We start from the raw sequence: 13,482 nt of genomic DNA on the forward strand, positions 1-13,482 counted from the left end.
GCTGCAGTGAAGGACGAAGCAAAATTATGGCAAGAGGAACCCGATGGAGACGCGCGATGGTTGACAACAAACAATAAGGTTAAGCCCATGACATATTATGGCAACCGCCATTATGGCATCTCTTAGCAGTTATTCCACGTCGAATGTAAAATAATAAAAATGGAATTTTGACAGTCTGGAGCGCATGAATTACCCCATTATCGGTTTCCCACACGGGTGAAATGGAAATTGTTGCACATGTCTGAAGTTGGAAATTTGGCAACTTATCTTAATTTATGCTAAATTTCAAAAATTTAAACAACAATCCTAAGCAAACCGGTTTAGAAACTAAAGATAAACTAAAGGTACGACGATTTTTGCGTAATCTTGCCTTGAATCGCGATGAAAGCGTTTTGAATAAAAAAATTATGTATTTTTTCTGTTCTAGAATTTAACGAAATTTTGTTTATTATGTATGATTATAAAATAAGTACACAACGGTTATAGAAGATTTACAAAAAAAAAAGATTTTTTTTAGTTCGTCCACAAACAATCTCATGTTGGTAAACAAACGACGCCATATTGACAATGTTGTTCGGTAGCACATATCAGGCCATCGCCGGGGCCCTGGTTATTCCACGTCAAATATAATAATATAAATTTAATAATAAAAGTTATAATTTTGCTGAACTAATTTGAAATACAATTCATCGATGAATAATACAGGATACTCACTTGGTGGTCACGCGTAGATCGGTGAAACGTGATTCGGAAGTTGAGGTGCAAACAAATCGAAAAATATTTGCTCAATAAATAGCGGTCGCGATTCGATAAGACAGGTTGAAGTGATTTCTTAGCAAATGGCAAACAAAGATTTTTCATAGTTTCATTCAGTTTCGTTTATTTCCAACATTTCATGGCGCCGCGGGCTTGAGTTTGGACTAACCTTTTTGTTTTTTTTTTTTTTCTCTGGTAGTATATAGTGTATAGCTGTACGTTTAGTTACGACTAATATAACAATCCTTGCGGTTACATCTTGCTTTTCATTCTGATCAATTTTTGCTAAATATTTTAGTTTCCAACATTATGGTTTATTTGTATCTGTCATGAAACACTATAGTCCTGCGCGAACAGTTGTATTTGGACGAACAAACAACAATTTAGAACCACTAATATCTTCACCCAGCCATGCACACACGCACACACGTAAGTATTGCTGTGTAAATATATGCTTATGTTTTGTAAATATGGCTTCCACACATTTTGTCCTTTCCGCAAGATGGCGTCACACGTATGCGCAAAGCGTTTGGCCAAGATGGCGCCCAAAACCGTAACCGACTGCCGACTCCTCGAAATGATATGGCACTTAACAAAATCTCTAGATAATTCCTAATGCGAGCGAAATGAGCGGGAACCTCGCGAGGTTCCCGAAACGAATCTCGGAATATGCTGTCTGAGAGAGGTATTTTTATCGTTTTTGTTTCAGTGCTTGATTGTTTAGTGGTTTGTATTGTTATTTTTTGTTTGAGTTTCATTATAAAAATAAAGGGGTGATATGGTCTAATCGCTGTTTGGACACCTCTAGGTTCGGTTATTTGAGTAATTTGGTTGACTAAGAACACACCCATGTTATGTTTTTTTTGTTCTGTATTTTTTTCTTATTTTATTGTACTGCATGCATTAAACTAGCTAGACTTTTTATTAGTTACAATTTGGACAAAAAAAAAATAGTAAAACATTTACACTGTAGTACTTATAATTTAACGCATTTGCTTTGCACATGCATCGAACAAACTAAAATCTAACACCTGAAACATTGGAAGGGATGTTGCTACTTGATGTAACTATGGCAGAAAATTATAACAACATAATTTTGCGCCCGGGCTTCCAGAAGGTGGGTGATTGCTTCCAATTGACTCTCTGTTCTTACCGACGTAAAACAAATATGTACAAACACGAACTTACAGTCGAAAATCTCCTAATAAAACATAGAAATCTTCACAAATAAAGCGTTTCCCGTGTATGCGTGCGTTAGTCATTGAGACTGCATCGAAATTACTTTGCTCCAAGCAGAGCCTGAATTTCTGCGTTGGTCTTGCCCTTAGTTTCCGGAACCTTGAAAAACACGTACAACGTGCCGACCGCCATCCAAAAGCCGAAGAACCAGAATGTCCAATCGGCTCCCAGCGTTTCCTGCATCGTTCCAAAGGTCTTGGTGACCAAAAATACCAGCGACCAGTTGAACATGACCGTCAGGGCCGAAGCTAGCCCTTTCACGTCTGGAGCGCACAGTTCACCCATCATCATCCACGGAATCGGTCCAAATCCGAGCGAGAAGCTGATAATGAACAGGACCACCGAAGCCAACGGGAGCCAACCGATTCCGGACACGTCAGCCTTGTCGGCTTGCAGCTTGAAGTACACTCCGAGGACAACCAAACATGATCCCATAATGAAACTGCTCTGCAGCAGCAGAATCCGGCGACCGGCCTTATCGATCAGCACTGAAGACACAAAGGTCATCAACACCTGAACGACACCGACCACAATACCACAGATGGCAGGGTCCATCGTACTGCCGGCAGACTGGAAGATTGGCACAGTGTAGAAAATTACCGCGTTGATACCCGAAAACTGCTGGAAGAACATCAACAGCAACGCGATGAACAGAGCATTACGGTTGACGGCCTTGGTAAAGAGATCCGACACCTTGGCTTCGCCCTTGACCGCATCCAGATCACTCTGAATGGCCTCAACGGCATTCTGCGTATTGCAATTTGGCCCCCAGAACCACTTCAAAGCCACAGCCGCCTCACTGCGTCGACCCTGAAAAAAAGCAACTCGTTATCTACCAAAAAACTTGACCAACTAACCGCGCTCAAACTCACCGTTTTCACCAAGTAGGTGGGACTTTCCGGCACGATGAACATCGCCACAATCAGAAGCGCCGGAAAGACGGCACACATCACGCTCAGCAACACCCAGGAAACGTACGGACCGATAGCGTACACGAACAGAATTCCGACCGTCAGGAACAGCTGGAAGAACGCGCCCAACGCTCCGCGAATCGAAATTTCCGCAAACTCAGAGATGTACATGGGTGCCACGACGCACGATGCTCCCGTTGAGATACCTGCGAAGAAACGCGCAAATTATAGCAACGCCGACGCCATTATGGCAAGCAAAACAGTCTCAACATACCGATCAGAAACCGGCCAGCGTACAGCATTCCGGCACCATTGGCGAAGATGATTAAAGCCCAACTCAGCAGGTACGGCAAGGCCAGCGACATGGTTGTGTACTTTCGACCGATCTTTTCGGCGAGGACACCCGCCGGGAGCGCTCCGAGGAAGGCGCCAATGGCCAGGAACGAGCCGACCCATGATCCTGAAAATGGAGACACGTGAGTAAAATTGATTTCTTATTGATAAGATTGCTGAAGATATTAGACAAACACACTCGAAACTAGTTTTTATTGCTCGTTTCGCCACTTGAAGGCACGTTTGCACGGCCCAGGCTTAAGGGCATTCCAAGGGGCGATTAAATTGTAGAACTCAAGTTGATTGGTTTATTGTTCTGGGATCTGTTTACTTTCGGGCCGCACAAACAGCTTACCCTGAAGTATTTCGAGAACAAATTGTCTCAGCGATTAGCAGTGATTGAGTGCTTTCAAGAGTCGCCATAATGGCGGTCGTAAATCATTCGACAACATCTCCAGAAAGTTGGTGCCGCTGCAAATAAAGCGATTGGCGAGCGTCAACAAAAAAGCACGCAATAGAATCAATAGGTTAGAATAAATAATCTAATATTGTCATTACAGAGAAACACAGGGTTGTCTTGTGTCATTTTTCTCTGTAATGGCAATATTTAGTATGCACTCCAGATTAGGCCCCTTGCCTTATTATCAAGGAAGTAAGCAAATCAAGTGCGTTTAAATTTACACAGAAAATTAAAACCCAGAAATTTATCAGCAGTGATTTTTTTTGCAGTTATAGCAAAAATCCAAATATATAATTGCATAATTAGAGTTTAACACACTATTTGTTTGTAGATTGAAGGTTGAATTTAAAAGTTATAATTCAAAATTAGGTCAACTTTTTCCTTAAACCATAAACAGTGTCACTCACAAACCAAGCCTCCTTCAGGCCTTTGCGTCCATTTTAATCAAGTAAAGTACGGTATAATCTACCAATTGGACAAGCTGCAAGCTTCCTTTTCAGAGGCTTGTCTACCGCGTTGCCGCCGGAGAAGCGAAATGCAAATATTGACGCCGTGTAAATGAATACTTTACGCCGCTCTTTCGTATCCCGTTTCCCTTCAATGGAGACCATTTTAATTTATGATCTCCATTAAAAGTCAAGCGAGTGCCACTGCGACAAACATCTATTTAAAGTAGCAGAGGATATCCATTTCATTTAAGTGAGATTGCTGTCAAGATTAACCCTTTTCTGCTTATAGAAAACCTAATGATTTCCTATCATTAAAATGTAATTTTGTTAAAGTACAATCGAGTAACGGCGCTCCCAACGTTTTAAAAATTCATACTAAAAATAAGTTCTCATTTTGATGCTGAAAATCTTAACTCACATCAAAAGCGGTATGGCAGAGGGTTACCCCACCGGAAGTGTCTAAATTTAGTGCACGTTGGCACACTTAATCGAGATGATGATCCGACGCATGGAGCCAAAGCGTGATCCAAAGCGAAATATCGAAATTGACAGTCTCCTGCGGCTGCCCACCAGCGGTGCATCGATAGATGTTAATTGGCGGTAATTACTGGTACAAATTAGTAGCTTGGCAGAAATAAACTCGTTGACTAGCGCACACGAGAAATGACGGGGAGGATCCTGAAGTAAGTGAAAGATTAGCGCTTCAACTCGTTAACGATTTAATTAGTCTTGTAAAGAGTGAAAAGAGCTGCGCTTTTTGGCAATCTAACCGAAATTGGGTCCTCAAATGAAGCTTAAATTTGTGATATTATTGTTCACAACGATAAAGCTTATTTTTCTGAGAACAATGACGCGTTGTACGACTGCAATGGATTTGAAATGGATTTTTAAATTAATTTTGAAAAATTAACTTCGCGGCTCTTTTTGACAGAAAAGGTCCTACTTGACAGTTCGTTCCAAGGGGATCCATCCATGATCCATCGAAAAAATGTTGTCTTGTGAATTTATTGTTTTGCATTGAAATTTAAAAAAAGTGATCAGAAATGGTTTTTAATCGTGTTTTTTACCGTTATAAATAAAAATTGGCGTTCCGCTGTGAATAAAAACTACCAACGCGATTTGCCATTATGGCAACCGCTGCCAAATCGCACAATCAACGTCAACGCCAAGTTGTCACGCCACAAAGTGACTAAAACCAATCTCACGACGGCTCATCAAAGACCAAATTTTTCCTGACCCGTACAAATTGACCTTTCCGCCCTCCTCTCCCAGCAGACCCAATAATGTTGAGTATCGCGCGATGAATCGGCGTGATCGAATAATTAGAACGCGCGAGTGCCGCCGACGAGAGTTTTGAACTCTCTTGGCTGCTGTTGACTGCGGTTCAAACCGGAATCTGTCTGGCCGGACGGAGGCTGACTAATGGTGGACGCATTTGTCTTTGTTGAACCTCCCGCACATGGCGCGACTTGATAAATGCAAGATTAATTGACGCTCATTAAATCTCGTCACCGCGGTCACAGGCCAATTAGACGTCTGGGCAGGTTCGGTGGATGGAGTGAAGGCTCTTTATTGGAATACCTTTGCGGGATTCCTGTGCGGTTGCTCGCGTGGTGTCGGGTTGTCATGAGGGGTAATTGATATGATGTTTTTGGGATTGGGTTAGAAGTAAAAAAATGACAATTATTGCCCTTACAGAGTTAATGTCTCAAGCCAACCCTTGATTTCTTAACAGATTTCGGACATTTTTCTCTGCTTTAACCAAAACCTTTCTTTACAGCACCGAATAGAACCAGCTTGAAGCGCTTGAAGTTTACTCAAAATCAGAAGAACGTCAAAACATTTACAGCGGTACTTTTTACAACAATTTCGTTAATCGCATGCTTCCATCAAATTATCAGTAAATTGAAGCCTCCTAAGAAGCCTGGACCTGGCAGCTTATCTTTCACGTTGGTAATTTCAATGCCAAACTGGTGATTGCCAACCCATAAATGCACAAATCACGAATTGTCCGAGTGATTCAAAGGACTATAGCCAGATAGGCACCCCACGCCGTCATTGCGTCACTAATCTGTCTCATAGAGTCGGAAATACGGTCGGTAATAAAATTACAAACGGTTCGATAAGCCGTATCGCCCGTATCGTATGCTTTTTGAAACAATTCCACCGCTAAGTCCAACGATCGATCTGAGGCATTACGGTGGCAACTGATTGATAAACGCATACCTTCTTCTGCCGTAATTGTAAATCCATCTGTGCTATTACTGGAGGTCGTTCCATTTTCAACTACCGGCGTCAGCTGGGACAGAACCGGGGATGTCCAACCGAGGGCAGTTCCTGCACTGATGGCGGCAAAAGACACTGGAAAGAAAGACGATGTTTAATTTATAAAGTTCAAACAACGAAGGTTCAACTCACCTCCAACACCGGCTACAAACTGCATCAGCTTTGTGTTGGACGCTTGACCCTCCGGTGGGTCGTACAGCATGGGGTTCGTGACCCCTGGACCATTGTTGCTCATGGTGGTTCAAAGAACTGTCTGAAAAAAAGAACCAGAATAACTGCGTTTAGTTACAGCGGCACCAAGTGAAAACGTGACTGCAGCGTCCCAGTGACAAAAAGATCAAACATGTGCACGCGATTTATTTGCTTTTCTTGGGTTTCCATTAGCGTGCACTTGAAACACGACAGCCAAGGGGACAACATGGTGTACTACGCGCGCCAAAACGTAAACACTTTTTGAACCGGTGCCAAACTGTGCGGGAACACACCCACCAAACGAGGGACGACGACGTGTCATTCATGAGCTGGCAAAAAATCGGAGAAAGAAGAATGTTTGCACCTTTTTTTCCTCTTCAGGTTTAAATTCCTAGTGCGTTTTCTGTGTACACATCGTACTGACATAGACAACTAGATTTGGCTTTTTACTACTTTTAGCTCAGATGAGCTACGCTAGGTTCAGTGCAGCTTTTCAGGTCAGTTTTCAAATTAAAAAAAAAAATCAAAAAAAAAACGCACATGCATGTGACATGATTACGCTTCATTTCTTTAGCATACCGGTAGTCAAAAAGATAGCAACTAAGTGTAGCGTACTTTACCGGCAACTATAAATATGTAAACAGACTGTTTATGCCACAGTTGGGTTATTTTGAACGGAATTTTAAAAGAAAACCTCTCCGCTCTCTACCTTCCCCGCGATATCGTAACACGATGTCGAGTTACGGTTGTTCGGCACTGCTGTCTCGGTCACCGTACCGTGACCGGTTTTATAATCGCGTACCTGTTTGCAGTGAGAGGGGTACTATACCGATTGTTGAACGACATTTTCGGCAATTGTTCAAAATCGTGAATCGGTAGACCATCACAGCAAGAACTACCCTAAATTCTAAAGCGGTGTCGTCGCGTATTTGGCACCGGCCCAAGCATTGTTTGCAGCTACAATGCAAATTATGTAAATTGATTTGGCACTCAGCCTAGCTTGCCGACTTTCCGGTCGGTCAGTCGTTAACCTGATTTGGAAGAAATTTGGCATGCACAATTTTGGAAACTAAACGGTCATTGTTTTGTAAATTGAGATTCATGGTTACAGTTCAATTGAACTTTGATAACATTTTTATAACAAATTCTGAAGCTTTATTTTAGGGAAACTGTCAACCTAGTTTGTTTACAGCGGTTTCCTTCTGAGCTCATCAAGCCAACACAAACAGATCGAAGCGACGATCGAAGGCGACATCTCGTGTTGATGCTATTAAATATTTTTCTGATTGCGTTTGTAAATTTCCCGAGAAATAATAATTTCAAACTTTATAAACATGGCTGCCGTTTCGATGTTGGTGGCAGCCGAAGGCGCACCATTGGGTGCCCTTACGAGGTTATCGGGATCACAGCTATGGCCGATTACAGATTACAAATTTATTGATACCGGTCAGCTCATAGCGATAATCAGCACATCGCTGAAAGTCGAACGATTCTAGTGTTGAAACTAAGTATGTGCAAGCAACCATTAAGAAGTCGTCTTATCAACCATGCGATGATCTGTCAAAATATCATTGAAAACTATCAATAAACTAACAATGATCACGGCTCCAGCTTATCAGCTCACCCCACCAGAAGCCGTCAGGCGCCTAAACAAGCGCCATATAATTCATATCTTGACAGAGCCCATGCTTTTATGGTTCGCACCCCCCAGAACGTCAATAAATCGTAAACCGAAGCACGTACGTAATCCATCGACCTGTTGCGGCCTCACGTGCTTCGGCCAAGCCAGCCAAAAACCAACCCTGACGTCACCACCCGAAAAGAGAGAGAAAAGTTTCGGTCGGAAAAGTTGTAAACAAACCGAGCAAACGAAGGAAAAACTGTTTCGTGTTTTCCGCCTGCCTACGTCAGCCGGTGGCGTAGAGGTCACTCGGAGGACGCTTGTCGCTGGTGCTGGTGGGAAGAATCGTCATGGTCAGGGCAATTTTGAAGGAAAACACCCATAAATTTCGACGATCAACAATTCCGGGAAAGCGTTTGTTGGTAGCGGTACGCCCAGCGTTTTGACCGTTTGCTCGACATTGTTCGATGTGGGATCCCAGTCAACTCAATCGGAATTCTGAAACGGAATTCAATTCGAAACGTTTACGTATTCCGTTTCAAACGCAACAACCGGTACGTACACGGAATCGGTTGTTGCGTTTAAAACGGAATACGTAAACAATTCGAATTGAATTCCGTTTTAGATTTCCAATTGAGTTGACTGGAATGGTGTTAAATTTTTCTTGTTTAAAGTGCGTTGAACGACACGCTTAAACTACTTTTACGTAATTCATCTGACGATAACAAAAGCGTCCGAAAATGGTACGACACGACGCTGCGTGCTCTGCAAAAACGACAGCTTAATGAAAATGAATCAAATTAAAGGTTCAAACCAGTTTACCAGCTTGCAAACAGGTAAAGATGGCATTTTGGTAAATCCGAGGATCTGCGGTTTTACATCGCTAAACCGAATGCATTGCAACTATTGGTTTAAATAAGTGTGGTTTAAATTGGTTATCAAATTCCAATGTGCTAAAATTAAATCAGTTGACATCAACACCGTAAAACATCCACGCCGGCCGGTTGCCAAACCGGTCCCATTCATTGAAATGCTTCTCCCATGTTCCATATTAGCGCTCCCCCTGTGGACCAAAACCAGACATGGCGCGTCGTTACCACAAAACGGGACACGGAATGTGAATTTTTATTCTAATTTTCACTGCCTTCTTGGGTTTATCTGTTTTGAACCGGTTCGAGCTAGAGAGCCTGGAGCTTATAAGAGAACGGACATCTCAAACCAAAAGTACCAATCGAAGCACGAGAACTGTCAAACGGAAGTACCAATCGAGCATAAGACAAAGGATTTTGCTCGATTGGTACCTCCGTTTGACAGTTCTCGTGCTTCGATTGGTACTTTTGGTTTGAGATGTCCGTTCTCTAATAAGCTCCAGGCTCTCTAGTTCGAGCGCGTAGGCAGCCATCCCAGGCCTACTACTCGAAGCGTACCATTTCTGGTCGGGGAATTGCTTGCTAGATCTGCGAAGGTCAACGTGAAAAAAAACATCGGGCTTATCGCAGTCAACTTCGAGATTGAACAGCTGAAATTCAATATTTTCGTCTCGTTATCGACGTTCTGCCTCCAGCAGATGTAACATTATCTCCCCGAGTGTTCTATTGTTGGACGGCCCTCGCGTTGTCTGTCACTGTCGATGGTCTCAAAGAGCATTGAACAAGAAAACAAAAGTCCACCAAAGAGAACCTGCCGAAACAATGATATGATAAGACGCAATCAATCTCAAAGTGTTTGCGTGACCTTTCGACAACCTTTGCTGTCCTGGAACATGGTGCCGCTGTAAGCGAAGTGGCCCAATTACTGGCAAGTACATTCCCTTTGGAGACCATCGTGTGATTGGATGCAAACCGTTGAACCTTGCAGGCGTCCAATATCACTTAGGCCCGTCCCTAGTGCCCAGTCAATCAATCTATTTGCAGTAGCAATTCAATTGAACGGTCGTAAATTTTCCATGAAATTGCGAACTGTTGCGCTACTGCAGCATGCAATTGCCCAGGATCGAACCGGTTCTGACACTTGACAGTTACTTTGCCATAATGGAGGCTGCCGTCAATTGTGAAGATGCGTTTTCGCACTAATTAGGCGCGCGAAAAGAAAAAAAACATCGATTTCTTAACAGTGGCACTAGAAAACAGCCTTAGATCCAATATTTGCCAAACAACTCGGATTGCAATGCGATTGGAACGTATTTTGCCTTGATTTCCCTCGAGTTTGCATTTCCCCTCAGAAGCAAACAATGTCATTCGAAGAAATTGCCGGAGGGATATAAATATTTACGACGGCGCTTTTCACAGCTTGGTGCCAATTTATGAACACGTTTTTTCTTCGGGCACACTTCCTTAATTTTGTGATTTGCTCTTTTACTTATTATGCAGGGCGTTTTTTTCCTTATCACAGATCTCGTTCAGTTGTATTGTTGTGCCTTCCCCATCTTGAAGCACGCATGTGGAATACTGAAAGTTGATAGTTCACTTTTAATTCATTTCTTAAATTTTGGTGAAAATGAAAGTGGTTTTGTAGCTTAACTGGCTGAGTTTGTGCGAAATGAGTTTTGTTCCCGCTAAATTACAACGCTGAAGAAAGTTTGCAAAGTTAGTCTAAACTTCTAAAATCGACTTAACTATTTCCAAGTCACTTTATATTTGTCTTCCAATTGCTCCACCCATCTCCACTCACCTAGAACTTTCCGCGAAACCGACTTAGTCGATACAATTTCACTTTTCAACCTGCCAAAAGTCCGTATTTAACACCCGGAGATAGCTGTCGATATACAATTTTAAACCCAACGTTTCAAGGTTCAATCGGTCGTATTTTTCCTCGCTTCCCGGCTCAAATTTTCCACACGGTTTGTCCTCTCTCCTCGCTCCTTAAGGTGAAATTGCTGCTGATGGTGTCGGCACCTTAAACTTGCCTGTTCGAAGCTCAACCGTCGACTGACAGTCGGGTTCGATTCGGTTCGTCGGCGGCTGGGACCAAATTCAGTCGAGTACAGAAAACGCGCGCGCAAGACGGTCGGGCCTCCATCGCACTGCTCGTGGAAATCGGGTGTTGTACACGGCGAGAGGAAAATATATAAATATATTACGAGGACTCGGGGACGCCGGGATGCCGGAAGATTGGCGGTGGAGGACGAAATCGAGGGATGATAAACATCTCTGTACAGCTTAGGAACAAATATTCATGGCTGAGAAGCGGAATCCAAGAACATCTATTGAGTAAGATGTATAGATATCTTCATAACTATCGAAAAATATCAAATGTATTTTTAAAAATCTAGTTATCAGATTGGTCTTAAATTCTTAAATTAAATTATGAACAGCTTACTAAAAAAATCTTACGACATTTGTAAAACTTGTTTCAGATCCAAACATCTAAAAGAGCTCCCTCAAACCGGCATAGTGTTAGTATTCGTGTTCGCAAATGATTGTAAGTAAATTTACAACCAGCACGATTGGAGCCGAAGAGCGAGAGCAAGGTCCAAATGAGAGCCACAATTTTGGGAGAGAATGTCGTTTTTTTTTTGGAACCGAGATAATGCCAAAAGTCGTAAAATTAATTTTCGTTCTCAGTGTGTCACTCTGTTTGAGTTTCGATAGTTTTCGAATGTGTGCGCAAGATAAGCCACGTGGGAGTCGAACAGTTTCTAGATTCTCACTAATGGAACTGTCAGGAAAATCAATCATGTTTGTGCTTTTTGGAGCGACCTAGTTTGACCTAAATTTGGTCACGGCATTTGTTTGTCTTCCGATAGAGCATTTTGTTTACATTTTGGTTTCCCGATCATTTCAAGACAGAGTGTTTTATGTTTGTTTACAGCGGCACAAAAAAAAAGTTGAAGCGATCATTATTCTGTGCAATCAACAATAATGTCAAAATTACAATTAAACCCATTTTATAGCATCCTCCATTATGGTAATCTGTCAAAACCTTCTACAATCAAACAACAACAACAAAACATCCTCCCACGCGGAGAGGTCATTTGCACTTCGTTTTCAGGGGAATCGGAAGATTGCACCGGAGGTGGACATGCGCCATACAGGGCATGTTACCACACACCAATACAGCGAAACTCTTCCTTCCGTCTCGACGGGAGCGGCGTCCTGTTCCGTTGGCATGGGTACCGACGTCCACCCGACGGTCCTTTCACTTTTGGGCCCTACCGCCGCCGGTACGAATGACCTTGCGGCAGCAGGTCCGGTCCGTCAACTGCATTTTGATGATGTTGGAGAATGTTTTTTTTTTGTGAATGAGAACGGTAATTTGGGAATTGGTGATTGAATAAATTACTCTTCAGAATAAAGGTTTCTCTGGAGTCTCTCACTTTATATTTGATTAATTAATTAATTGATTAATTAATTTGTTAATATTTGATAATTTAATAAGTTAAGTTTGAAATTACGATAAAAATAATGAAGTTTAAAACATTGTTTTGGTTAATTCAACTAACTTTCCTAACTGTCCCTATCAATTCTGGCATATGCATTTATGTTAATCTGCCATTTTTTGAAAGTCATTATCTTTACCCAAATTTTATCAAACTTCGCTATCACTAGTCCTCAGAATGTCACGTTCACGATGACATGTACATCTGTAAAAGCACATGGTAGGGCGGAGCGGAAGCACAAATTTAGACATCAACACACTCTTCGAATACAATGCCCTATCATTGTGACGGGTCCGCAGACACACCAACCCTTAACACATGTTATTATCTCATCGAACGCCAAACTAACAACAACGTCCGAAAACTTCCCAACACGGTGCCAAATTTGCTCTCCCGCAAACCAATGTGATTGACGAGTGAGAGTTTTTGCTGTGCAAATTTTGACAATTATGTAATTCTATAGCGTTTCGCCCTCAAAGTATGCAACCTCGCACGCCAATCACCTTCTAAGCCGCCTACTGCGTTGTCACAATGCACTACACCAAAATCACGCGGAACACTCTTGATTTCACGCTTTTTTTTTGCTAATTTTCACGTTTTTTCTCGCGTCACGACGTGTCACGTCTGTCCGCCCGAAGGACCAGCCAAGAAGTGATCGATTTTCCTTTCTCGGTACGGTACAATCGGAGCGATTATGTGTCTGCGGGGGACCGAACACAGACATATGCACACGTGCAAGAAACAGGACTACAAATTTTCCCCTCTGCTATCACAAAGTTACACAAATACCTATGTAAATGAACCACACCATGAGTGACGTCATACGACCCTTAACGGTTAAAGCAGCGCGAGGGATG

The 13,482-nt window shown here is 42.4% G+C and overlaps 1 protein-coding gene across 2 annotated transcripts; it reads right to left on the reverse strand.

Moving 5' to 3' along the window:
* Window positions 1–926: 926 nt before the first annotated feature.
* LOC120424615 (facilitated trehalose transporter Tret1-like) lies at window positions 927–13,271 on the reverse strand. 2 transcript variants are annotated; one of them, XM_039588777.2, is made up of 6 exons: window positions 13,129–13,271; window positions 6,567–6,687; window positions 6,375–6,509; window positions 3,181–3,366; window positions 2,868–3,112; window positions 927–2,805 (listed from the first exon to the last, which is right to left on the reverse strand). In XM_039588777.2, exons 2-6 carry the CDS (start codon window positions 6,667–6,669, stop codon window positions 2,035–2,037), a joined length of 1,440 nt encoding a protein of 479 aa, XP_039444711.1. In that variant the 5' UTR covers window positions 6,670–6,687; window positions 13,129–13,271; the 3' UTR covers window positions 927–2,034. The 2 variants fall into 2 exon arrangements, with proteins under 2 accessions (XP_039444711.1, XP_039444710.1); XM_039588776.2 differs by lacking the exon at window positions 13,129–13,271 and adding an exon at window positions 10,918–11,223.
* Between the last annotated feature and the right edge of the window lie 211 nt (window positions 13,272–13,482).

This window comes from Culex pipiens, chromosome 1 (assembly GCF_016801865.2).
Source record: "Culex pipiens pallens isolate TS chromosome 1, TS_CPP_V2, whole genome shotgun sequence".
Taxonomy (NCBI): domain Eukaryota; kingdom Metazoa; phylum Arthropoda; class Insecta; order Diptera; family Culicidae; genus Culex; species Culex pipiens.

What these genes read in the sequence shown, in the direction of transcription:
- LOC120424615 (XM_039588777.2), bottom strand. Translation starts at nt 6,669, where the DNA reads ATGAGCAACAATGGTCCAGGGGTCACGAACCCCATGCTGTACGACCCA. An exon ending in GTTTGTAGCCGGTGTTGGAG is followed by an intron (nt 6,510 to 6,566) that starts GTGAGTTGAACC and finishes CTTTCTTTCCAG; the next exon opens with TGTCTTTTGCCGCCATCAGT. An exon ending in CGCTGGCCGGTTTCTGATCG is followed by an intron (nt 3,113 to 3,180) that starts GTATGTTGAGAC and finishes GTTTCTTCGCAG; the next exon opens with GTATCTCAACGGGAGCATCG.